General features: G+C 42.9%; 1 protein-coding gene across 1 annotated transcript; it reads left to right on the top strand.

Annotated features, from left to right (window-relative positions):
* The first annotated feature begins 452 nt into the window (after nt 1-452).
* LOC143299928 (constitutive coactivator of PPAR-gamma-like protein 1 homolog) lies at nt 453-27,926 on the top strand. The gene is made up of 16 exons (XM_076613469.1): nt 453-1,314; nt 3,082-3,152; nt 3,940-4,046; nt 4,601-4,719; nt 5,222-5,286; nt 6,357-6,384; nt 7,382-7,506; nt 8,088-8,244; nt 9,686-9,953; nt 11,345-11,453; nt 13,552-13,758; nt 15,406-15,643; nt 16,945-17,041; nt 21,383-21,458; nt 24,327-24,481; nt 27,754-27,926. The coding sequence occupies exons 1-16, from the start codon at nt 594-596 to the stop codon at nt 27,881-27,883; spliced, it is 2,673 nt and encodes an 890-aa protein (XP_076469584.1). The 5' UTR covers nt 453-593; the 3' UTR covers nt 27,884-27,926.

The following is a 27,926-nucleotide window of genomic DNA, read 5'->3' as shown; positions in this document are numbered from 1 at the left end:
AAAACAAGAGAACTCTGGCCATTAAGGAGAAGCGTGAGCGAAGGAAGCAGGGCTCAACTTCTGGAGACGTTTTCCCTTGCAACACCTATGGGAAGTGCTGCGCATCCAGAATTGGCCTCTTCTCTCATATGAGGACACACACCGACAAATAAGCCTGCCTGCCTACATTAGTCCGACCGGAGACTCCATCACATAAAGATAAGTTTATGCCGTGTGCGATGAGTTAATGGCTTTATTATAAATGTGTCATTGTCTGATATAACAATTCCCATATGTTACTCATGCTGTTATATAACATGTACGCATAAAAAAGCGGGTACCAACTGGTATAATAATAATATATAAAAAATAAAATAAAATGAAAAACCCCGTTTCATTCCTGTCTGCCGATGACTCCAAGTACCTGTGGGGTTTACATCCGGGCTTTCTGGTCACATGATCATCACCGGCATACACAAGGCACACATGGATGACACGAGCCGAGGAAAAGCCGACGTTGTGTTGTGATCATCTTTTGTTCTTGTTTGATTGTCCGTCATTGGTTGTGTTTGAGAACTAAGTGTTTATGTGTAGTTAACGCTGCAGACAGCAAAATGGGGATTGCAGATTTGGGAGAATACTTAGAAAACGAATGCAGTAGTGCATGCGTTTCTGTCGACTTGCTGAAAATAGCGAGGGGATTTGTGCCGCCGAAGAGGGGTGTTGGAATTGGCGGAAACGGACGATTTTGTCTTGTCGTTGATGGCGAGTGCTGCTTGGACAGACTCTATGGAGGTTACTTTTCAGACTGGGTATGTGGCGGTCAGTTTAACCGCATGACAGCATTCCTGTCCAACTTCACCCAAGCAGGTCAAGCTGCCAACATGGAATTGGTGGTGATGTTCAACGGAGCCTTAGAGAAAGAAAAGATTGGGCAGTGGCTCGCAAGTCAGCTTGAGCAGAAGGAGAAAGTCCGCAATGTGTTCCGTCACATTGCAAACAGAGGCACCCCTCCTCCAAAAGTGTGGTGGAGTCCACCAGTCTTCGTTCAGGGCGCGCTTCGAATGGCTTTGTCACACTTGGGAGTGACCATTGCTTCCTCCATTGATGACCACAATCAAGAAGTCATTGGCTTTTGTCGCGAACACAATTTACAAGGAATCGTTGCACAAAATCCCTCATACATCATATTTGAACCTCCTCGCTACTTTTCCTCACACAATCTCAAGCTGACATACAAAGGTTCACTGGAGACCAAGGAGTACATCATGGATGAGATAGCAAAATGTTTGAATCTCAATCCCAACCGCTTCAGCATCCTTGCAACACTGCTTGGTATGTTGTATTGATAGACTTCAGTCAGCATTTGTTTAAAGTTTTAAGAAAAGAATATACACATAAAGAAAATGTAGCTGTTGTACACAATTATTTTTAGATGCTTTAAAAGTCACTAATCAATTCATGGCTGTTTGAACTTTGTAATTATTGACAGGTTTTGACCATTAGTTGCTTAGAATTATTTTTTATCAAATTAAAGATTGATTTGTGAAATGGTAATTCTACTAAAAATTCTGTAACAGTAGAAATTCTTATTTATTCAGTTGCATATTTTTAATGTTTACAAAATGTAACACCTTAGAAGTTTAACACAGTGACTATATATGCAAAGCAGCCTAAACAGAATCAGGCTGGGTTCACTACATTTATACTAGCATAAGGGGAGGAAATCTGATCATTGTTTCTGACTCAGACACTGTTTTACTTGTCACATAAGCCATATGTTTTTTTTAGTTTTTTTTATGTGTTTGTAAAAGTGATTGCTTATATGCCAAGAAACGGGACTTGTGTTCCCAACTAGAAAAGACAATTTGGGTTGCAAATCTATTTTAATAAATAAATGAACAGCTTAGTGACCATAAACTGCATGTCACCAGCATGTGATTAGTACAAAGGGGACATGTTTTAGAGCAGGACAAGTGGTGAAGTGGTTAGTGTCATGGACTGATGGCTGGGAGGATGTGGGTTCAGTCCCTGTCAGCGCTTTTTTTCTGTCTCTTGGCTGCTCCTACCCAGGGTTGTGTGCTGTGGGCTTTATTGGGTCAGCTGGCACCACACAGCTAAGGGTTATCATTTCATTGATGCATCTTCGGTCAAATATCCTGACAATGCAGGTTTCACTTTCAATTTCAGCCTGGTTAATGTCACTGCCAGGGATATTTTGATAAAGAGTACAGCCTTGTCAAGTTGTTTCAAATCTAAATGAACCTCCATAGCAGCAGCAGAATCACTCCCATCATCATTTATCATCATTGAAATATTGTGCAAACCAAAATACCCCAAAGTCTGGGGCACATATTTGTATTGGGGGGGTGGGGGTGGGGGGTGGGGTCTCTACAGTTCAATTGGAATTAGAAATTGAAGCTCAAAAGTATTTTTTAAAGAACCTCAAAAGCCTTGAGAATTTGATGCAGGTTTAATTTATTGGAGAAATACCCTCATAAAGTACTGGGCTGATGGAAGAAGGGCGGGAGCTAGGCAAGGCAGTTTGCACATGTGCACTAATTAGTTTCATACAGGAATTACATGATTCACTATTGACCAGTATCCCAAACACACAACCACACACCACACACATTAGACTAGATCATAGATGTATGGGGGAAGTGCCTTTGTGGGGGAGAATGGAAGGAGGTTGTAGATTTGTACAACAGTATAGTCAGGAACAAATGGGTTAAAATAATAGTTGATTTCTTTTACTTTTAGACATATGATAATATGTCAGAAATTCAGACAAGTGCTTTTGTTTTCTCATCCTTTTTTTTCCTGTTGCTAAGTGCAGATTTCAGTAAAGGGACTCTTCTAAGCCAGTATACTGAGTATAGTGTTACTGGAACATTATTGGAAAAAAAAATCTCACCATGACAATACTTCAGTTTGATTTGAATTCATTAGACATTTTGCACATCATTTTTAGTAAGTTTTCCTAATGTTTTAAAAAGAAATGGTTGTCCCACTTTTTGTGGCTTTAAAAATTAGAACAGGGAGACTACCTGAATCAGAATGGGACCACATTGTTTTGTATTCTGGTTATTCTTGTTACAGGCAATCATATTCTGACTGACGCAGATCTTCATGAGTTTCGCATTCAGTTTCCGGATGCAAAAAAGAAGAAAGTAAGTGTTATTTGTCAGTACTGTGTTGAGTTTTGACTTGATTACTTCCACTTTTTAAGTGTAATTTCAGTTTAGTATTGGCCACATGAAAATTTCACTTGTGAATCGTCATACTGGTACCCCCCAGTAGTAATTTTGTGGGAACATTCACCTTGTTCAAACTTATATGGTGCTCCTACAGTGTATCAGACATATTTAAAAAATATATATACAGTTTAGTGAATAATGTGTTACATCAGTTGTTTAACAACTTGTTACCATGTAACATGATTATGAAATATAAAATTTGTATTACCTCTTTTTACATGGATATGAAATTTGGGCTGCTGTCACCAGGCGAGAATGCACCTATTGTCAAAGGCATCTGTTTTCTTTGACGTCAATTTTTGTTGTTGTCAGTTTGTACCAAACTTTTTAAAATCGACTATCTAGAGAGTATTTTCCTACAGGACTTTGCCTGGGACTGCTCTTGTTGCACATTTTAGTATGCTAAGTTTCTATGTGTATGATGCACATAAGATCTTCGTTTGATTTTTGTTTTAAAGTTGTCAGAAGGACAAAATTATTCTGACCTCTCAAGATTCTTGGGACGTGTGGTGGGGACTTGGCCCATTCAACAGTTGAATCAGTTGGACGTGGAATTAATTTTGAATGCAAGTTCAACATTACTATGTCACTAGTAAGAAGTTCATTGTTATGTTAAAACATAAATGATGTTGTTGTTTTTGTTTTTTTACAATTATATGAAATTATATTGAATTTTAAGAGCTACATTTTTTGTTTTCAGAAACCTGTGACCAAACTGGACCCAATAATGGTGAAGACGACCCTTAATTTTGTTCGAAACCTGGAGTCTGTTGATGACCTTGATCAGGTTGCTGAAATGATCTTCAAGTGAGCACATTTTCTTTTACGGTCTTGTCTTGAAGAGTTTCATTGATTGTTTTTTCTCGGAAAAATAAAATTAACTAATAGATCTGTATATTCTTGGATATATGTTGTTTGCTTTTCCACATAGTTATTCTGTTGTAGAGGCTGATAAACAGCCAGTAACAAAGGGATTATTGTGTGTGTGTGTATTTGCTGACACATACAGAGTGCTGAAATCAGTATTGTGGAAAATACGGGCCTGAAGACTGCCTAAATTTATTATTAAAAAAAGAAAATTCTGGTTAAAAAAAATGAGTGTCTGCAGTACTTTAGACCAGACCAGCAGACTTAATTTTGTGTGTGTGTACATTTGTGTGTGTGGTCTGTGCAGAAAGTGTATTCATTCTAATATTTCTTCTTTTTTTTCCATGGCATCAGTGTTTATGCAGTGTTAGGTATTTCGTTCAGTACTTCATCACAGCATTGCACATGTTGCAGATGTTTAGAGATAACTGACACATCATGCTTTGTTGTTGAACTAAGCATTGGATTCCCTCTGTATGCTTTGTGTTGAGCAGGAACTACAAGAAGTCAACCAAAGACTTGATCAGCAAATTCAAGCAGAGTGTTCAGTATTATCGGAGCGGCACAGCAAGTGGTTTCCTCAAGTACCGTCCTCGACCCAGGAGTAACCAAAGTAATCCTCCCTGTTCGTTTGTCACTGTTGTGTGTGTGTGTGAGTGACAACTGTCTGTGAATTTTTTTCAGCTTCTTGTACACTTCAGTGATTGCCAGAGTTGTCATACTTTAAAGTGATATGTGTACATCTTTGTCCTAGATCCTCTGCACACATTATGTGGTTTTTTTATGTGTTAGACATGTATCGAAGAAAAGACAAATTAACTCAAAGGAGAAAGAAGTGGAGAGGAATGAGAGAGAGAGAAAGGCGTTATATGAAGAGCGAAAAAGAATGCAACAGCAAAAAAAATACAGCGTTTGTCACGGCACATCAACATTTGATATTTAAAAGAAAAGACTGTAAATGTTGAGGTGAGCATGGCAGTAAATTTACAAATTGATTATTGACAGCTGTTTCTTGGTGAACATGGCAGTAAATTTACAGTTTGATTATTGACAGCTGTTTCTTGGTGAGCAGTGATGTGAAACACGGCAGTGATGTAGTGTGCCTTGTGTTGCAGCGCCAGGAGTCTCCAAGTTAGGTGCCGTGCTGCCAGACCAGGCCCCTCGACCTGCACAGAATCAGGTGGGTGAAAACAGGATTCCTCATGGGTATCTGGACAAGTCTTGGAGAACCATTTCCAGGACTGGAGATGCCAGAGTCTGGAAAAGTCTTAGAATTTTAATAAAACCCTTGAGCATTTAAGAAAGGAAAAGAGCAACAAACAAACAAAAAAAGAATTAAAAAAACAACAACAGTGTACCATTGCACAAAGCTTAAGTACAGCAGTACCATTGCACAAAGCTTAAGTTGATGCATGTAAGAAAGAGACAAACAGTTAAAAAAACAGAACGTGATTTGAATTGAAAATTGGTACAGGGCTATCTGTGGATCTCTTTTGCTAGTTGTCTATCAGACAAATTTTGAACCAGTTTGCTTTGTGTTTTGAAAAAATTCAGTTTAGTCTGGAAAAGATGTGGGACAAGCATGAATGTAGTAATTGTGAAATATTATTTATGACATTATCTTCCATCTGCTTATAAATGTGTTTGACGGGCGCAATAGCCGAGTGGTTAAAGCATTGGACTTCTGAAGGTCCTGGGTTCGAATCTCGGTAACGGCGCCTGGTGGGTAAAGGGTGGAAATTTTTCCGATCTCCCAGGTCAACATGTGCAGACCTGCTAGTGCCTGAACCCCCTTCGTGTATATACACACGCAGAAGATCAAATACGCACGTTAAAGATTCTGTAATCCATGTCGGCGTTTGGTGGGTTATAGAAACAAGAATATACCCAGCATGCACACCTCCGAAAGCGGAGTATGGCTACCTACATGGCGGGGTAAAAACGGTCATACACGTAAAAGCCCACTTGTGTACATATGAGTGAACGTGGGAGTTGCAGCCCACAAATGTGAAGAAGATATATGTGTTTGAGAGAGAGTGAATAAATTTGCACACTTTGTCACTTGCGCAAAGAGGTGGAAGAAGGGTTTGTAAAATAGTGTTGATGTTAATATCTGTGGATATAGACAATCTAATGAAATTGGTATCTGAACTGTTTTGAAGTGCAGAGAAGTAGGTTTCAGAGTTTACTGCCTGATGAATTTGATAATTTGCATTATTAAACATCTTTATTATTGTTGTTTTTTAACAGGAAGGAAAGCAAACTGCTGAACAGTCAGGTGAGTTTCTTTTCTGTACGTCAGTTTTGTCCGTCTGTCAGTTATGTCTCTGTTAGTCACTTCTGTCTCTCTGTCAGTCAGTTGTGTCTCAGTGTGTCTGTCAGTTTTGTCTCTGTTAGTCACTTCTGTCTCTCTGTCAGTCAGTTGTGTCTCTGTTAGTCACTTCTGTCTCTCTGTCAGTCAGTTGTGTCTCAGTGTGTCTGTCAGTTTTGTCACTGTCAGTTATGTGTCTGTGTGTCAGTTTTGTCACTGTCAGTTTTGTCTGTCTGTCTGTCAGTTTTCTCACCGATTTGTCACTAAGTATTTTCACTGTCTGTCATTTTTAACACTGTTATGTCACTCTTCTTTCACTCTGAAATTGTTGACGTAAGTGTGTATTTGAGACTTGCTGTAAAGAGCATTTGTTCTGATAAGCTGGTCTTGGTTGTGTATGTCCGAAGTGAAGTTTGATCTTTGCATTGCCTCAGCCACTGCAAATGGTAGCCATAGAGAAGCAGTCTTGGCCAGATGGAAAACATTGATATTATCTTTACAGCCCTTTATTTGTTGTGGAGTTCAAATTCAAAATTGGGTAAAAGATCAAGGCATATGGAACACAACTTGATTTAGCAAGTTTTGTATCTGACCCAGTATTCATCAAACTTAGGACCGTAACTGGCTGCTACACAAACATGAAACACAGTGAAATTAAGGGTTAGGTCAACTGTCAGTCACAGCAAAGTGTACCAGAGACGGGAGAGGTCATGGTGACCTGGAAGGAGATTCCATGTCAGGATGTGGTGTTCTGTTTTGTAGTTCCTTTGGTTGTCTGATTTTTGGTGTTTGAATTTACAGACATCACAAGCGAGTCTTTAAGACATTGCCTCTGTTCTTTCAAACTGACAATATCAGTGTCATGCATGATATGACTCGAGTGCTGCAGTCTTTTTAACTGTTTTTTCCTGTTATGAGGGGATGAGGGTGAGAAATGAGTGAAGATGGTTGTGGCTGTGAACAGGGGAGGGGAGCCCCAACAAGAAGGACTTCAAGCTGCCCACAGTGACCACAGAGATCCTCAACATTGCCAGTGAGCGACACCAGAAAGGCTTGATGCACCCCATGGTGTACCAGCTGCTGACACAGGTAGGACACTGTCAGCTGCCTCACAACACTGTCACCTGTCCCACGACACTGTCATCTGCCTCACAACACTGACACCTGTCTCATGACACTGTCACAACACTGTCACCTGCCTCACAACATTGTCACAACATTGTCACCTGCCTCACAACACTGTCACTTGCCTTAAAACACTGTCATGACACTGTCACCTGCCTCACAACACTGTCACCTGCCTCACAACATTGTCACAACATTGTCACCTGCCTCACAACACTGTCACCTGCCTCACAACACTGTCACAACACTGTCACCTGCCTCACAACACTGTCACAACACTGTCACCTGCCTCACAACACTGTCACCTGCCTCACAACACTGTCACAACACTGTCACCTGCCTCACAACATTGGTTTAGCTAGGCATTACAGGAAGGTAATGATTAAAAAACCCAATGGAGATGGCAGTGTGTAGGCAGATAAGGATTAAAAACCCAATGGCGATGCAACAGTTTGTGTGCAGGTAATGATTAAAAAACCCAGTGGCGATGCAAATGTGTAGGCAGGTAATGATTTAAAAAACCCATTGGCGATACAAATGTGTAGGCGGAAGTGAAACTGCCGGTGACCCTGGAAGACGAGTTCAGCCGTGACTTGCCGTCCTACACAGACCTGTACCGCCCTGTCCGCCAGACCATCTACTCTGTGCTCTTCAACCTCAACAAACTGAAGATCGTCCATGAGAACACCTACAAAGAGAAAGGTGAACACTTCATTTCTTCCTGGTCTTTTTGTCAGCATCTGATGGCAGCACCCCAGTCTTTTGAACACTGTGGGTAATGTTGTGCACCTGTGATGTAATGTCCTGTACTTGTGCTGTAATGTTATGTTATGTACCCATGATGTGCACAGGTGAAACAGCCCTTGTCAGGTTCTTTGAGTGTTGTAGGTAATGTTGTGTACCTGTGGTGCAGTGTTCAGTTCTTCTGATTTGATGCACTTTTTCTCACTGACTGAGCATGTTGGGTTACGCTGCTGGTCAGGCATCTGCTTGGCAGTTGTGGTGAAGCGTATATGGATTTGTCTTAATGCAGCGACGTGTCCTTCAGCTATTGATACTGATACTGATGTAATGTACCTGTGTGTACAGGTGAGACAGCCCTTTATAGGTTCTTTGAGCACTGTGGGTAAAAGTGACCATGATTTTCTGTATCTAATGTAGTGTGTCAATGAGACAATGTTCCACACCTGTGTTGTGTGTACAGGTGAGACGGCCCCAGCACGGTCCTTTGAGCAGTGTAGTGTAATGTTGTGTATCAGATAATGTTCCTGTGTTGCGTGTACAGGTGAGACAGCCCCAGCACGGTCCTTTGGGCAGTGTAGTGTAATGTTGTGTATCAGATAATGTTCCTGTGTTGCGTGTACAGGTGAGACAGCCCCAGCATGGTCCTTTGAGCAGTGTAGTGTAATGTTGTGTATCAGATAATGTTCCTGTGTTGTGTGTACAGGTGAGACAGTCCCTGAGCAGTCCTTCGAGCAGTGTAGTGTAATGTTGTGTATCAGTGAGGTAACGTTTCACACCTGTGACGTGTGTACAGCTGAGACAGCCCCTGAGCCTTCGAGCAGTGTAGTGTAACGTTGTGTATCAGTTAGGTAACGTTTCACACCTGTGACGCGTGTACAGGTGAGACGGCCCCTGAGCAGTCCTTCGAGCAGTGTAGTGTAATGTGTATCAGTTAGGTAACGTTTCACACCTGTGACGTGTGTACAGGTGAGACAGCCCCTGAGCCTTCGAGCAGTGTAGTGTAATGTTGTGTATCAGTGAGGTAACGTTTCACACCTGTGACGTGTGTACAGGTGAGACAGCCCCTGAGCCTTCGAGCAGTGTAGTGTAATGTTGTGTATCAGTGAGGTAACGTTTCACACCTGTGACGTGTGTACAGGTGAGACAGCCCCTGAGCAGCCTTCGAGCAGTGTAGTGTAATGTTGTGTATCAGTGAGGTAACGTTTCACACCTGTGACATGTGTACAGGTGAGACAGCCCCTGAGCCTTCGAGCAGTGTAGTGTAATGTTGTGTATCAGTTAGGTAACGTTTCACACCTGTGACATGTGTACAGGTGAGACAGCCCCTGAGCCTTCGAGCAGTGTAGTGTAATGTTGTGTATCAGTGAGGTAACGTTTCACACCTGTGACATGTGTACAGGTGAGACGGCCCCTGCACGGTCCTTCGAGGTGTCGGTGAAGGAGTACATGCCCATGAAGGCCAACGGTCGCCCTGTATACAAGACGGTGGTGGCACGGCCAGTGGAGTGGAAGGTTCCCAGCATTGAGCGCATGTGGCTGGGGAAGAATGAGGAGGACAAGAACCGACGTCTCCGTGCATTCCTGACCATCATGCACAGCGACAGCAACCTCATCCTCAACACCCAGTACGTCCCTCAACACCTGCTGCTCATGGTCTGCGTGCTCAGGTGAGGAGGACTGTGTACAGGTGTATGTGTGTGTGTGTGTGTGCACATAGAGAATAGTTATACAGACATGTATGTATGTCAGTCTGTGTGTGTGTGTGTGTGCATAGAGAATAGTTATACAGACATGTATGTGTGTCAGCCTCTGTGTGTGTGTGTGCATAGAGAATAGTTATACAGACATGTATGTGCGTCAGCCTCTGTGTGTGTGTGCACATGGAGAATAATTATGCCGACTGTGTAGCACCAGACAGCCAGTACAGACAGTGGCAGTATATGTTGGTGTGTGTGTGCATGAAAGCAAGCAATTTTACGAAACATTATGGATTTTTGTTTATGATAAGTTGATTCACATTACCATCATTAAAAGCTTCATCAGTGTTGATGTAATGTTGATGGATATTGTCCTGTGTCTTTACTGACAGGTACTTGATGTACTGTTGTTGATGACAGGTATGTGATGCACTGTTATTGACAACAGATACCTGATGCACTGTTGTTGATGACAGGTACCTGATGCACTGTAGGTACATGATGCACTGTTGGTTTGAGGACAGGTATGTAGTGCACTGTTGTTGAGGACAGGTGCATGATACACAGTTGAGGACAGGTACATGATGCACTGTTATTGAGGACAGGTACATGATGCACTGTAGGTACATGTTGCACTGTTGTTGACAACAGGTACAAGAAGACAGGTACATGATACATGATGTTGTTGACAGTTACACAGTGACTTGTTGAGGACAGGTACATGATGACAGGTACATGATGACTTGTTGAAGACAGGTACATGATAACTGTTGTTGGGGACAGGTACATGATGACTGTTGTTGAGGACAGGTACATGATGCACTGTTGAGGACAGGTGCATGATGACAGGTACATGATGCACAGTTGTTGACAAGAGGTATATGATACACTGTTGTTGATGACAAGTACACGAGGCACTGTCAACAACAGGTACAAGAGGAACTGTTGTTGAGGACAGGTACATGATACACTGTTGTTGATGACAGGTACACGAGGCACTGTCGACAACAGGTACAAGAGGAACTGTTGTTGAGGACAGGTACATGATACACTGTTGTTGATGACAGGTACATGATGCACTGTTGTTGACGACAGGTACATGATGACAGGTACATGATGCACAGCTGTTGGCAACAGGTACATGATTCACTGTTGTTGTGGACAGGTACATGGTGACAGGTACAGGATGCACAATTGTTGACGACAGGTACATGATGCACTGTTGTTGATGACAGGTATATAATGACAGGTACATGATGCACTGCTGTTTATGACAGGTACATGTTGATAACAGGTACATGATGCATTATTGTTTACAAGTGTATGATGACAGGTTCATGATGCACTGTTGTTGACGACAGGTACATGATGCAGTACGGCCAGGTGTTACAGCGCCATGAGCTGGACGCCTTCATCGCCATGGCAGTGTCCCCCCTGCTGCGTGACGAACAGACAATGCAGGACCTCAAGGTGGGTGTGCACAGCTTTATTACCATGTTCTGTTGGTGTTTTAGTTCCAAAAGGACCTCTAGGTGGGTGTGTACAGGTGTTCCCCATGTTCTGTTGGTGTTTTAGTTCCTAAAGGACCTCAAGGTGGGTGTGTACAGGTTTATTACCATGTTCTGTTGGTGTTTTTGTTCTAAAAGGACCTCAAGGTGGGTGTGTACAGGTGTTCCCCATCTTCTGTTGGTGTTTTAGTTCCTAAAGGACCTCAAGGTGGGTGTGTACAGGTGTTCCCCATGTTCTGTTGGTGTTTTAGTTCTTAAAGGACCTCAAGGTGGGTGTGTTCAGGTGTTCCCCATGTTCTGTTGGTGTTTTAGTTCCAAAAGGACCTCTAGGTGGGTGTGCACAGCTTTATTACCATGTTCTGTTGGTGTTTTAGTTCCAAAAGGACCTCTAGGTGGGTGTGCACAGCTTTATTACGATGTTCTGTTGGTGTTTTAGTTCTTAAAGGACCTCAAGGTGGGTGTGTACAGCTTTATTACGATGTTCTGTTGGTGTTTTAGTTCTTAAAGGACCTCAAGGTGGGTGTGTACAGGTGTTCCCCATGTTCTGTTGGTGTTTTAGTTCTTAAAGGACCTCAAGGTGGGTGTGTACAGGTGTTCCCCATGTTCTGTTGGTGTTTTAGTTCCAAAAGGACCTCTAGGTGGGTGTGTACAGGTGTTCCCCATGTTCTGTTGGTGTTTTAGTTCCTAAGGACCTCTAGGTGGATGTGTACAGGTGTTCCCCATGTTCTGTTGGTGTTTTAGTTCCTAAAGGACCTCAAGGTGGGTGTGTACAGGTGTTCCCCATCTTCTGTTGGTGTTTTAGTTCCTAAAGGACCTCTAGGTGGATGTGTACAGGTGTTCCCCATGTTCTGTTGGTGTTTTAGTTCCAAAAGGACCTCAAGGTGGGTGTGTACAGGTGTTCCCCATGTTCTGTTGGGGTTTTAGTTCTAAAAGGACCTCAAGGTGGGTGTGTACAGGTGTTCCCCATGTTCTGTTGGTGTTTTAGTTCTAAAAGGACCTCTAGGTGGGTGTGTACAGGTGTTCCCCATGTTCTGTTGGTGTTTTAGTTCTAAAAGGACCTCTAGGTGGGTGTGTACAGGTGTTCCCCATGTTCTGTTGGTGTTTTAGTTCCAAAAGGACCTCAAGGTGGGTGTGTTCAGGTCTTCCCCATGTTCTGTTGGTGTTCTAGTTCCTGAAGGACCTCAAGGTGGGTGTGTACAGGTGTTCCCCATGTTCTGTTGGTGTTTTAGTTCCAAAAGGACCTCAAGGTGGGTGTGTACAGGTGTTCCCCATGTTCTGTTGGTGTTTTAGTTCCTAAAGGACCTCTAGGTGGGTGTGTACAGGTGTTCCCCATCTTCTGTTGGTGTTTTAGTTCTAAAAGGACCTCTAGGTGGGTGTGTACAGGTGTTCCCCATGTTCTGTTGGTGTTTTAGTTCCAAAAGGACCTCAAGGTGGGTGTGTACAGGTGTTCCCCATGTTCTGTTGGTGTTTTAGTTCCAAAAGGACCTCTAGGTGGGTGTGTACAGGTGTTCCCCATGTTCTGTTGGTGTTTTAGTTCTAAAAGGACCTCAAGGTGGGTGTGTACAGGTGTTCCCCATCTTCTGTTGGTGTTTTAGTTCCTAAAGGACCTCAAGGTGGGTGTGTACAGGTGTTCCCCATGTTCTGTTGGTGTTTTAGTTCTAAAAGGACCTCTAGGTGGGTGTGTACAGGTGTTCCCCATCTTCTGTTGGTGTTTGTTTAATTACTACCTGATGCATTGATTCAAAGTTACTGGCCATGTTTTAACCCATTTATCCCTTGGGGGTTGACAGCCTGGGTAGATTCCCTTGCCATACTGATGCAGAAAAATGAAGAAAATTTGCTGAAATTGAGAGGATTTCCCCCAAAAATTGAAATACAGGAACACAACTAGAAATAGTGTAAAAGTTAACTCCCTTTGCTTGCAGGAACATTTACACCATTTTAATGAAACAGACTTTGACACACAGTGCTTAGAAGCAGGGCTGTTAAAAAAAAAAAAAGTTTTCAATGATGGGGGTAGAATCCTGTTTGACATGAGACTGGCGCTGTGTGTGACCCAGTTGCCGACCATCATGGGACGAGGAGTACAGCTGGCGTCGCTGTTCATGTCAGGCGTGGAGACGGCCCTGCTGGCCAACGACGTGTGCGGGGCCCCGGTGCCGGGCTCTGTGTGCAGCCCCTGGCTGTTCTTTGACGGCAAGCTGTTCCACCACAAACTGCTGAGAGCCAACAGCAACATCAGTCTGGTGGACCTGTGTGACGGACAGGTGAGGCACTGGGCTGCATGGAGGCACGTCTATATGGCTTGTCTGTTCTGTTGTGGTGTGGTGTTGACATGGCAGTGCGTGTGTTGATGTCATCATGTCTGTTGTATTATAGTGCAGGTGTGGATATCATCTTGTCTGTTGTATTATAGTGCAGGTGTGGATGTCATCATGTCTGTTGTATTATAGTGCAGGTGTGGATGTCACCATGTCTGTTGTATTATAGTGCAGGTGTGGATGTAATATAGTGCAGGTGTGGATGTCATTATGTCTTTTGTAATATAGTGCAGGTTTGGATGTCATTGTGTCTTTTGTAATATAGTGCAGGTGTGGATGTAATGTAGTGCAGGTGTGGATGTCATTATGTCTTTTGTAATATAGTGCAGGTGTGGATGGTAATATAGTGCAGGTGTGGATGTCATCATGTCTTTTGTAATATAGTGCAGGTGTGGATGATAATATAGTGCAGATGTGGATGTCATCATGTCTGTTGTATTATAGTGCAGGTGTGGATGTCATCATGTTTTTTGTAATATAGTGCAGGTGTGGATATAATACAGTGCAGGTGTGGATGTTTTCAGTTCTTTTGTAATGTATGAAGTGCAGGTGTTTATGTCTTGTATTGTGTGTAGTGTAGTGTTGATGTCTTCATGTCTTTTGTGTTGTGTGTAGTGCAGTGTTGTCATCATGTATTTCGTGTTGTGTGTAGTACAGTGTTGATGTCTTCATGTCTTTTGTGTTGTGTGTAGTACAGTGTTGATGTCTTCATGTCTTTTGTGTTGTGTGTAGTACAGTGTTGATGTCTTCATGTCTTTTGTGTTGTGTGTAGTGCAATGTTGTCATTATGTCTTTTGTGTTGTTGTGTGTAGTGCAGTGTTGATGTCTTCATGTTTTTTTGTGTTGTGTGTAGTACAGTGTTGATGTCTTCATGTCTTTTGTGTTGTGTGTAGTGCAGTGTTGTCATTATGTCTTTTGTGTTGTTGTGTGTAGTGCAGTGTTGATGTCTTCATGTTTTTTTGTGTTGTGTGTAGTGCAGTGTTGATGTCTTTATATCTTTTGTGTTGTGTGTAGCACAGTGTTGATGTCTTTATATCTTTTGTGTTGTGTGTAGTGCAGTGTTGATGTCTTTATATCTTTTGTGTTGTGTGTAGTGCAGTGTTGATGTCTTTATATCTTTTGTGTTGTGTGTAGTGCAGTGTTGATGTCTTTATATCTTTTGTGTTGTGTGTAGCACAGTGTTGATGTCATCATATCTTTTATGTTGCAGTGTGTGGTACAGATGTTGATGCTTTCACATCTTTTGTATTGTGTTCATTGTATTCAGTTGCATCAAGTTGTATTATACTGGAGACATAGTAGTACAGGGGTTGGTGTATTCATGTGTTTGCATTGTGTAGTGTGTCAGTGTTGCTCTGTATTTTGGCTTGAGCAACTGAGACAATACAATACTATACAATACCATATGACACAACACGACACGACACGGTCATGACACAATACATGATGTCTGTGGCTGTCCCCTAGATGGAGCAGGTGATGAGGCTGGAGTGACTGAGACAATTCAATACATTCCAGTACAATACATTACAGTATGATACGACACGACATGACACAACACAGTACACAGTGTGTGTTTCTGACTGTCCCCAGATGGAGCAGGTGATGCGACTGGAGCGACTGAGACAGGCTGTGCTGGAGAACCTTCATGTGGACTTTGCTCACCCCCCCCTGCCCTTCCCCTTCCCCTACCACGACCCCTACAGGGCGGGTCCCTACGGCCCCCCAGGACCCGGACCCATGTACCGGGACGGGCGTGGGGACGGACCCATGGGGCCTGCTCTGCTCCCCGGGGGACCCAGAGCCGCTGCAAGGGGCCGGGGCATTCTGGGTGAGTCATCGCCATTACACTGATCATTGTTCAGTTCACTTGCCTTAGTCAAGGACGCGTCACTGCCTTCAGACAAATCTATACATGCTACACCACATCTGCTAAGCAGATGCCTGACAGGCAGCGAAAACCAACCTGCTTAGTCAGGCCTTGGGGGAAAATAAAAACATATAAGTAGAATTATATATAGAGATATATAATGGTAATAGCATTACAGTAAAAGTAACCATGTCGTCATCTTTCATAGTATAAATTATTCAACACTTTCCAACCCCTCTGAGCATGTTACAATACCATGCCATTCCAACACAAAGCACACATCTGAGCGTGTTACAATACCATGCCATTCCAACACAAAGCACACATCTGAGCGTGTTACAATACCATGCCATTCCAACACAAAGCACACATCTGAGCGTGTTACAATACCATGCCATTCCAACACAAAGCACACATCTGAGCGTGTTACAATACCATGCCATTCCAACACAAAGCACACATCTGAGCGTGTTACAATACCATGCCATTCCAACACAAAGCACACATCTGAGCGTGTTACAATACCATGCCATTCCAACACAAAGCACACATCTGAGCGTGTTACAATACCATGCCATTCCAACACAAAGCACACATCTGAGCGTGTTACAATACCATGCCATTCCAACACAAAGCACACATCTGAGCGTGTTACAATACCATGCCATTCCAACACAAAGCACACATCTGAGCATGTTACAATACCATGCCATTCCAACACAAAGCACACATCTGAGCATGTTACAATACCATGCCATTCCAACACAAAGCACATCTGAGCATGTTACAATACCATGCCATTCCAACACAAAGCACACATCTGAGCATGTTACAATACCATGCCATTCCAACACAAAGCACACATCTGAGCGTGTTACAATACCATGCCATTCCAACACAAAGCACACATCTGAGCGTGTTACAATACCATGCCATTCCAACACAAAGCACACATCTGAGCATGTTACAATACCATGCCATTCCAACACAAAGCACACATCTGAGCGTGTTACAATACCATGCCATTCCAACACAAAGCACACATCTGAGCGTGTTACAATACCATGCCATTCCAACACAAAGCACACATCTGAGCATGTTATAATACCATGCCATTCCAACACAAAGCACACAAGAACACACACACACACACAGGGGCACAACACATGCACGCTGTGTAGTAACCCTGCTGTGGTACATTTCTGACATTCATTGTCTGTCAGTTTTCTGACAGTGACAGTGGTGGTGTATTGGGTGTGCAGGCAGCTGTCCCCTTGACAACCGCGGAGGTCACCTGGAGGTCGCGGGCACTGTGGTGGGCAGCTGGAGGGGCCGGGAGGGACCCTCACCCCGCGGCAGGTGTGTGTAGACTGCTGTAGCACAGGGGGGGGGTGTGTGTGTGTGTTGACTGCTGTAGGACAGGGGTGTGTGTGTGTGTTGACTGCTGTAGGACAGGGGTGTGTGTGTGTGTTGACTGCTGTAGGACAGGGGTGTGTGTGTGTGTGTGTGTTGACTGCTGTAGGACAGGGGGGTGTGTGTGTGTGTGTTGACTGCTGTAGGACAGGGGTGTGTGTGTGTGTGTGCGCGCATGTGTTCACTGCTATAGGACAGGTGTGTGTGTTTGTGTGTGTGTGTGTTCATTGCTATAGGACAGGTGTGTGTGTGTTTGTGTGTGTGTTTTCACTGCTATAGGACAGGTGGTGTGTGTTTGTGTGTTAGTACACCAGAAAGTTAATCTGACAATAAATGGTTTGTGTGTGTGTGTGTGTTCACTGCTATAGGACAGGTGTGTGTGTGTGTGTGTGTGTTCACTGCTATAGGACAGGGGTGTGTGTGTGTGTGAGTGTGTGTGTGTGTGTGTGTGTTCATTGCCCTGGGACAGACGGTGGGTGCAGTGAATTACTATAGAACAGGTCTGATAGATAGATAAAAAGAGTATAAAAAAGATGGAAAGCAGCAGTACTGCCTGACATATACCTGATGGAAAGCAGCACATATACCTGATGGAAAGCACCAGTACTGCCTGACATATACCTGATGGAAAGCAGCAGTACTGCCTGACATATACCTGATGGAAAGCAGCAGTACTGCCTGACATATACCTGATGGAAAGCAGCAGTACTGCCTGACATATACCTGATGGAAAGCAGCAGTACTGCCTGACATATACCTGATGGAAAGCAGCACATATACCTGATGGAAAGCACCAGTACTGCCTGACATATACCTGATGGAAAGCAGCAGTACTGCCTGACATATACCTGATGGAAAGCACCAGCACTGCCTGACATATACCTGATGGAAAGCAGCACATATACCTGATGGAAAGCAGCAGCACTGCCTGACATATACCTATTTCACTACACATACCTAATGTGTTTATTAGGCCTTTAGAGCCTACCCGTGGTTTCTGTATGAAATTAACATAAAAATGAAGTAATAAGACAAAATGAATAAGTAAGTACATATTACATTGAAATATAGTGACGGGAAAGATAAGCAGAAGGCACATGATTGAAAGGGCGAATATTGTATTACTCTTTTTGTCACAACAGATTTCACTGTGAATTTCAGGCTGCTTTCCCCAGGAAGAGCGTGCTGCTATAGTGCAGCAGAGCCCTTTTTCTCTTTCATGTTTATTTCTGCCTTCAAAGTGACTTTTATGGTCTGTACATTTTAGTCGGTACTGATAGGGAAACCGGATCCATAAAAAAAAATTGGTATCAAAAGTCATGGCATCGTTCATGAGAAACTGAAGCATACCTGGCAGTGCTCACTTAGGAAGAACATAAAAACTGATGAAAAAGAAAGAGGGGTTAAAAGTTATTGCCTACCCTTCCCCACACTCCATTGTCCTGCCATTGTAATCCAGTGATTGTGTGTGTTTGTGTGCGTGTGTGTTTGTGTGTGTGTGTTGACTGTGTTGTGTGTGTGTGTGTTGACTGTGTTGTGTGTGTGTGTGTTGACTGTGTTGTGTGTGTGTGTGTTGACTGTGTTGTGTGTGTGTGTGTTGACTGTGTTGTGTGTGTGTGTGTTTGTGTGTGTGTGTTGACTGTTTTGTGTGTGTGTGTGTGTGTTGACTGTGTTGTGTGTGTGTGTGTTGACTGTGTTGTGTGTGTGTGTGTTGACTGTTGACTGTGTTGTGTGTGTGTTGACTGTGTTGTGTGTGTGTGTTGACTGTGTTGTGTGTGTGTTGACTGTGTTGTGTGTGTGTTGACTGTTGTGTGTGTGTGTGTTGACTGTGTTGTGTGTGTGTGTGTGTTGACTGTGTTGTGTGTGTGTGTTGACTGTGTTGTGTGTGTGTGTGTGTTGACTGTGTTGTGTGTGTGTTGTGTGTGTGTGTTGACTGTGTTGTGTGTGTGTGTTGACTGTGTTGTGTGTGTGTGTTGACTGTGTTGTGTGTGTGCTGACTGTGTTGTGTGTGTGTTGACTGTGTTGTGTGTGTGTGTGTTGACTGTGTTGTGTGTGTATGCTCACTGTGTTGTGTGTGTGTCTGTTGACTGTGTTGTGTGTGTGTGTGTGTTGACTGTGTTGTGTGTGTATGCTCACTGTGTTGTGTGTGTGTGTGTTGACTGTGTTGTGTGTGTGTGTTGACTGTGTTGTGTGTGTATGCTCACTGTGTTGTGTGTGTGTGTGTTGACTGTGTTGTGTGTGTGTTGACTGTGTTGTGTGTGTGTTGACTGTGTTGTGTGTGTGCTGACTGTGTTGTGTGTGTGTGATGACTGTGTTGTGTGTGTGTGTTGATGGTGTTGTGTGTGTGTGATGACTGTGTTGTGTGTGTGTGTTGACTGTGTTGTGTGTGTGTGATGACTGTGTTGTGTGTGTGTGTTGATGGTGTTGTGTGTGTGTGATGACTGTGTTGTGTGTGTGTGTTGACTGTGTTGTGTGTGTGTGATGACTGTGTTGTGTGTGTGTGTTGACTGTGTTGTGTGTGTGTGTGTTGACTGTGTTGTGTGTGTGTGATGACTGTGTTGTGTGTGTGTGTTGATGGTGTTGTGTGTGTGTGATGACTGTGTTGTGTGTGTGTTGACTGTGTTGTGTGTGTGTTGGCTGTGGTGTGTGTGTGTTGACTGTGTTGTGTGTGTGTTGACTGTGTTGTGTGTGTGCTGACTGTGTTGTGACTGTGTTGTGTGTGTGTTGACTGTGTTGTGTGTGTGCTGACTGTGTTGTGTGTGTGTTGACTGTGCTGTGTGTGTGCTGACTGTGTTGTGTGTGTGTTGACTGTGTTGTGTGTGTGTGTGTTGACTGTGTTGTGTGTGTGATGACTGTGTTGTGTGTGTGTGTTGACTGTGTTGTGTGTGTGTGTTGACTGTGTTGTGTGTGTGTGTGTTGACTGTGTTGTGTGTGTGATGACTGTGTTGTGTGTGTGTTTTGACTGTGTTGTGTGTGTGTTGACTGTGTTGTGTGTGTGTTGACTGTTGTGTGTGTGTGTGTTGACTGTGTTGTGTGTGTGTGTGTGTTGACTGTGTTGTGTGTGTGTGTTGACTGTGTTGTGTGTGTGTGTTGACTGTGTTGTGTGTGTGTGTGTGTTGACTGTGTTGTGTGTGTGTTGTGTGTGTGTGTTGACTGTGTTGTGTGTGTGTGTTGACTGTGTTGTGTGTGTGTGTTGACTGTGTTGTGTGTGTGCTGACTGTGTTGTGTGTGTGTTGACTGTGTTGTGTGTGTGTGTTGACTGTGTTGTGTGTGTATGCTCACTGTGTTGTGTGTGTGTCTGTTGACTGTGTTGTGTGTGTGTGTGTGTTGACTGTGTTGTGTGTGTGTGTTGACTGTGTTGTGTGTGTGTGTGTTGACTGTGTTGTGTGTGTATGCTCACTGTGTTGTGTGTGTGTGTGTTGACTGTGTTGTGTGTGTGTGTTGACTGTGTTGTGTGTGTATGCTCACTGTGTTGTGTGTGTGTGTGTTGACTGTGTTGTGTGTGTGTTGACTGTGTTGTGTGTGTGCTGACTGTGTTGTGTGTGTGTGATGACTGTGTTGTGTGTGTGTGTTGATGGTGTTGTGTGTGTGTGTGTTGACTGTGTTGTGTGTGTGTGATGACTGTGTTGTGTGTGTGTGTTGACTGTGTTGTGTGTGTGTGTGTTGACTGTGTTGTGTGTGTGTGATGACTGTGTTGTGTGTGTGTGTTGATGGTGTTGTGTGTGTGTGATGACTGTGTTGTGTGTGTGTTGACTGTGTTGTGTGTGTGTTGGCTGTGGTGTGTGTGTGTTGACTGTGTTGTGTGTGTGTTGACTGTGTTGTGTGTGTGCTGACTGTGTTGTGTGTGTGTTGACTGTGCTGTGTGTGTGCTGACTGTGTTGTGTGTGTGTTGACTGTGTTGTGTGTGTGTGTGTTGACTGTGTTGTGTGTGTGATGACTGTGTTGTGTGTGTGTGTTGACTGTGTTGTGTGTGTGTGTTGACGGTGTTGTGTGTGTGTGTTGACTGTGTTGTGTGTGTGTGTGTTGACTGTGTTGTGTGTGTGATGACTGTGTTGTGTGTGTGTGTTGACTGTGTTGTGTGTGTGTGTTGACGGTGTTGTGTGTGTGTGTTGACTGTGTTGTGTGTGTGTGTGTTGACTGTGTTGTGTGTGTGCTGACTGTGTTGTGTGTGTGTGTGCTGACTGTGTTGTGTGTGTGTGTGCTGACTGTGTTGTGTGTGTGCTGACTGTGTTGTGTGTGTGTTGACTGTGTTGTGTGTGTGATGACTGTGTTGTGTGTGTGTTGCAGAGGGATCATGGGAGCCAGTCCAGTCATGGGTCCACCCCGCAACAATCCTGTCTACTACACTGGACGAGGCTTTGCTGTGAGTGTCTCATTGTCTGCTTTTATCGTCTTGTCTTTCTGATACAGTGTGTGTGTGTGTGTGTGTGAGTCCTGTCTTCTACACTGGAAGAAGCTTTGCTGTGTCTTGTCTAACTGATACACAGTGTGTGTGTGTCGTGTGTGTGTGTGTGTGATGTGTAGTTTAGTTTTCCATCCATTCATATTGTGTGATTTTATAGAGAGAGTGAATGGGTGTTTGTGTGTGTGATGAGAGAGAAAATATGTTTTTAAGCTGTGACGAGCTAATAAATGATCTCATATAGATGAGAGATCAATTCTTTTGTTCAGTTGTAAGGAGAGAGATTTCAAAATCTGTGGTTAAGCAGTGACTGGATATAAATGAAATTAGTGACCAGAGATCAAATCTGGTATTAAGTTGTGACTTGAGATAGAATTTATTGAGTAGTGATCAAAGATAAACTCTGTGAAGTAATCATGAGACATATAACAAAATATGTGGTTAGGTAGTGATTCAAGGTAAAAACCTGTTGTTAAGTAGTGATTCAAGGTAAAACCTGTTGTTAGGTAGTGATTCAAGGTAAAACCTGTTGTTGGGTAGTGATTCAAAGTAAAAACCTGTTGTTAGGTAGTGATACAAGGTAAAACCTGTTGTTAGGTAGTGATTCAAGGTAATACCTGTTGTTAGGTAGTGATTCAAGGTAAAACCTGTTGTTAGGTAGTGATTCAAGGTAAAACCTGTTGTTAGGTAGTGATTCAATGTAAAACCTGTTGTTAGGTAGTGATTCAAGGTAAAACCTGTTGTTAGGTAGTGATTCAAGGTAAAACCTGTTGTTGGGTAGTGATTCAAAGTAAAACCTGTTGTTAGGTAGTGATTCAAGGTAAAACCTGTTGTTAGGCAGTGATTCAAGGTAAATTAGGCAGTGATTAAAAGTAAAAACCTGTTAGGTAGTGATTCAAGGTAAAACCTGTTGTTAGGTAGTGATTCAAGGTAAAACCTGTTGTTAGGTAGTGATTCAAGGTAAAACCTGTTAAGCAGTGATGAGCGAGATGTAACGTAATCTGAAGAGAGAGAACAAACATGTAAGTAGTGAAGAGAGAGAACAAACACGTATGTAGTGAAGAGAGAAGAGAACAAACATGTTGTAAGTAGTGAAGAGAGAAAGGAACAAACATGTAAGTAGTGAAGAGAGAAGAGAACAAACATGTTGTAAGTAGTGAAGAGAGAAGAGAACAAACATGTAAGTAGTGAAGAGAGAAGAGAACAAACATGTAAGTAGTGAAGCGAGAAGAGAACAAACATGTAAGTAGTGAAGAGAGAAGAGAACAAACATGTTAGAAGTTGTGAAGAGAGAAGAGAACAAACATGTAAGTAGAGAACAAACATGTAAGTAGTGAAGAGAGAAGAGAACAAACATGTAAGTAGTGAAGAGAGGAGAACAAACATGTAAGTAGTGAAGAGAGAAAGGAACAAACATGTAAGTAGTGAAGAGAGGAGAACAAACATGTAAGTAGTGAAGAGAGAAAGGAACAAACATAGTAGTGAAGAGAGAAAGGAACAAACATGTAAGTAGTGAAGAGAGAAAGTAACAAACATGTAAGTAGTGAAGAGAGAAAGGAACAAACATAGTAGTGAAGAGAGAAAGGAACAAACATGTGAGTAGTGAAGAGAGAAAGGAACAAACATGTAAGTTGTGAAGAGAGAAAGGAACAAACATAGTAGTGAAGAGAGAAAGGAACAAACATGTGAGTAGTGAAGAGAGAAAGGAACAAACATGTGAGTAGTGAAGAGAGAAAGGAACAAACATGTAAGTAGTGAAGAGAGAAAGGAACAAACATACATGTAAGTAGTGAAGAGAGAAGAGAACAAACATAAGTAGTGAAGAGAGAAAGGAACAAACATGTAAGTAGTGAAGAGAGAAAGGAACAAACATACATGTAAGTAGTGAAGAGAGAAGAGAACAAACATAAGTAGTGAAGAGAGAAAGGAACAAACATACATGTAAGTAGTGAAGAGAGAAGAGAACAAACATAAGTAGTGAAGAGAGAAAGGAACAAACATACATGTAAGTAGTGAAGAGAGAAGAGAACAAACATGTAAGTAGTGAAGAGAGAAAGGAACAAACATAGTAGTGAAGAGAGAAAGGAACAAACATAAGTAGTGAAGAGAGAAAGGAACAAACATGTAAGTAGTGAAGAGAGAAAGGAACAAACATAGTAGTGAAGAGAACATAGTACTAGTAGTGAAGAGAGAAAGGAACAAACGTAGTAGTGAAGAGAGAAAGGAACAAACATGTGAGTAGTGAAGAGAGAAAGGAACAAACGTAGTAGTGAAGAGAGAAAGGAACAAACATAAGTAGTGAAGAGAGAAAGGAACAAACATGTGAGTAGTGAAGAGAGAAAGGAACAAACGTAGTAGTGAAGAGAGAAAGGAACAAACATGTGAGTAGTGAAGAGAGAAAGGAACAAACATGTGAGTTGTGAAGAGAGAAAGGAACAAACCTGTGAGTTGTGAAGAGAGAAAGGAACAAACATGTGAGTAGTGAAGAGAGAAAGGAACAAACATGTAAGTAGTGAAGAGAGAAAGGAACAAACATGTAAGTAGTGAAGAGAGAAAGGAACAAACATGTAAGTAGTGAAGAGAGAAAGGAACAAACATGTGAGTAGTGAAGAGAGAAAGGAACAAACATGTGAGTAGTGAAGAGAGAAAGGAACAAACATGTAAGTAGTGAAGAGAGAAGAGAACAAACATAAGTAGTGAAGAGAGAAAGGAACAAACATGTGAGTTGTGAAGAGAGAAAGGAACAAACAACCCTAACATGAAAGCAGTGAGGAGAAGGAGAACAAACCAAACAAAGAAGCAGTGAAGAGGAATGTGTGTTGCCCACAGCCCCCCATGCGAGGCATGTACGGGATGCGAGGCGCGATGCGGGGGGCACGGTTGGCACGGAGACCACCCCGGGTGACGGTGAAGCCGGGTAGGGGGCGGGGCAACAAGGCAGCAGCTTCCAAAGGCAGGGGCCTTACCGTCGACATGTCCGCCGTGTGAGTTGTTGTCTCCATGCTCTATGGACCTGCCTTTCTTCTTCTCTGTGCTGTTTCTGTGTGTGTGTGGCAACGTTAACGTGTGTATGTGGTGTGTGCGTGTTGCGACATGTTGATGTGTGTATGTGGTGTGTGTGTCTCGACATGTTGATGTGTATATGTGGTGTGTGTGTGGCGACATGTTGACGTGTGTATGTGGTGTGTGTGTGTGTGTTGTTACATGTTGATGTGTGTTTGTGGTATGTGTGTGTGCGTGTTGCGACATGTTGATGTGTGTATGTGGTGTGTGTGTGTCGCGACATGTTGATGTGTATATGTGGTGTGCGTGTGGCGACATGTTGACGTGTGTATGTGGTGTGTGTGTGTGTGCGTGTGTGGCGACATGTTGACGTGTGTTTGTGGTGTGTGTTTGACAGTCACTGTTGTTGCAGTTTCTGTGAATCTGTCTCCTGTCAGTTGACATACTATTTCCACATTGCTTGTCTGTGGTTAGGGGCTGAGCTGGGAACAGCTGGTAAAGAATGATCTGATTGACACAGGCAGGGTTCATACACAGTCATGGAAAAATATGTTTTTACTTTCTGGGTCTAGGTAACTTTGGTATTTTGAATAAAACCTTTGACTAGTACCATTCAGCACAGCTTTAACCCTTTGAGCCCTGAGTTCTTGAGCAATTTTAGCCCTTCTGTCTGAGCTCCTGAGCCAAAATTTGCAAATAATTGGTATTTAATGTGTCACGGTAGATATAAAGAGAGTGCCCTGACCACCGCTTTACCGGTGGTAGAGAAAAATGACAACAATGCCTAGCCACCGGTTGAGCGGTGCGTAAACACTTGTCATGTTTTGCTGTTGGTTGACTTATATTGAAATCGATCTTTTTTATCCAAAGAACATGCACAAAACACAATGAAAAGGCGCGGCCATGTTGGTACTACGTTCGCTGACGTCAGAATGTTACGGTTTTTCTGATTGGCTCTTCAATATAAATCAACCAGTAGCAAAACATGACACAAGTGTTTACACACCGCTCAACCGGTGGCTGGGCATTATGTCATTTTTCTCTACCACCGGTAAAGCGGTGGTCAGGGGCTCAAAGGGTTAAGGTGTTAAAGAATAAAAAGAATCAAAAGAATAAAAAGTGATTGAATTTGAACATTGTCAGCTGGTTACCTCTTTCATTAGCAGAGTAGCGAACAAATTTGGATTCAGTTTGGCATTGTTTGGCAGGGAAAATGTTCACTCTGGTGAGGAAAAGGTTTGGACACGGTCTGGAATATTGTTTGGTCACAGCTGTGGGAACATTGCATTTTTCACTTTGTGAGTGGACAACATGGCCATTGATGTGATGACAGGTAGTGTTCTTTTTCAGAGTGAACAACATGGCCATTGATGTGATGACAGTGTTCTTTTTTTTTTAAAAGTGAACAACATGGCCATTGATGTGATGACAGGTAGTGTTCTTTTTCCAGAGTGGACAGCATGGCCATTGATGAGATGACAGATAGTGTTCTTTTTCAGAGTGGACAACATGGCCATTGATGAGATGACAGTGTTCTTTTTCAGAGTGGACAGCATGGCCATTGATGTGATGACAGATAGTGTTCTTTTTCAGAGTGAACATCATGGCCATTGATGTGATGACAGTGTTCTTTTTTTAAAGTGAACAACATGGCCATTGATGTGATGACAGGTAGTGTTCTTTTTCAGAGTGAACAACATGGCCATTGATGTGATGACAGTGTTTTTTTTTTTAAAGTGAACAACATGGCCATTGATGTGATGACAGGTAGTGTTCTTTTTCAGAGTGGACAACATGGCCATTGATGTGATGACAGTATTCTTTTTCAGAGTGGACAACATGGCCATTGATGTGATGACAGATAGTGTTCTTTTTCAGAGTGAACAACATGGCCATTGATGTGATGACAGATAGTGTTCTTTTTCAGAGTGGACAACATGGCCATTGATGTGGTGACTGTTCTTTTTCAGAGTGAACAACATGGCCATTGATGTGATGACAGTGTTCTTATTCAGCGTGGACAACATGGCCATTGATGTGATGACAGTGTTCTTTTTCAGAGTGAACAACATGGCCATTGATGTGGTGACAGTGTTCTTTTTCAGAGTGAACAACATGGCCATTGATGTGATGACAGGTAGTGTTCTTTTTCAGAGTGGACAACATGGCCATTGATGTGATGACAGGTAGTGTTCTTTTTCAGAGTGGACAACATGGCCATTGATGTGATGACAGTGTTCTTTTTCCAGAGTGGACAACATGGCCATTGATGTGATGACAGACAGTGTTCTTTTTCAGAGTGGACAACATGGCCATTGATGTGATGACAGGTAGTGTTCTTTTTCAGAGTGGACAACATGGCCATTGATGTGATGACAGTGTTCTTTTTCCAGAGTGGACAACATGGCCATTGATGTGATGACAGACAGTGTTCTTTTTCAGAGTGGACAACATGGCCATTGATGTGATGACAGTGTTCTTTTTCAGAGTGAACAACATGGCCATTGATGTGATGACAGGTAGTGTTCTTTTTCAGAGTGAACAACATGGCCATTGATGTGATGACAGTTTTCTTTTTCAGAGTGAACAACATGGCCATTGATGTGATGACAGAGTGTTCTTTTTCAGAGCAAGCAGTATGGTGATGATGTGATGACAGGTACTGTTCTTTTTCAGAGCAAGCAGTATGGTGATGATGTGATGACAGGTACTGTTCTTTTTCAGAGCAAGCAGTATGGTGATGATGTGGTGACAGGTACTGTTCTTTTTCAGAGCAAGCAGTATGGTGATGATGTGATGACAGGTACTGTTCTTTTTCAGAGCAAGCAGTATGGTGATGATGTGATGACAGGTACTGTTCTTTTTCAGAGCAAGCAGTATGGTGATGATGTGATGACAGGTACTGTTCTTTTTCAGAGCAAGCAGTATGGTGATGATGTGGTGACAGGTACTGTTCTTTTTCAGAGCAAGCAGTATGGTGATGATGTGATGACAGGTACTGTTCTTTTTCAGAGCAAGCAGTATGGTGATGATGTGGTGACAGGTACTGTTCTTTTTCAGAGCAAGCAGTATGGTGATGATGTGGTGACAGGTACTGTTCTTTTTCAGAGCAAGCAGTATGGTGATGATGTGGTGACAGGTACTGTTCTTTTTCAGAGCAAGCAGTATGGTGATGATGTGATGACAGGTACTGTTCTTTTTCAGAGCAAGCAGTATGGTGATGATGTGATGACACAGGAGTGTTCGTTTCCAGAGCAAGCAGTGACGGGAAGAAGGACGTGGAGCAGGAAGAGGAGGAGGTGTATGAGGACGCAGAGGATGACTATGCGGATGCGGAGGATGAAGACGAAGGGGAGGAGGAGGAGGAGGAGGAGACCAAATGAACTGTGCTCCTCTTCACTGGAAGGGGTTGGGGGGAGGGAAGGG

This window comes from Babylonia areolata, chromosome 25 (genome assembly GCF_041734735.1).
Source record: "Babylonia areolata isolate BAREFJ2019XMU chromosome 25, ASM4173473v1, whole genome shotgun sequence".
Lineage (NCBI taxonomy): Eukaryota > Metazoa > Mollusca > Gastropoda > Neogastropoda > Buccinidae > Babylonia > Babylonia areolata.
This window is presented reverse-complemented; position numbering and strand designations above follow the sequence as displayed.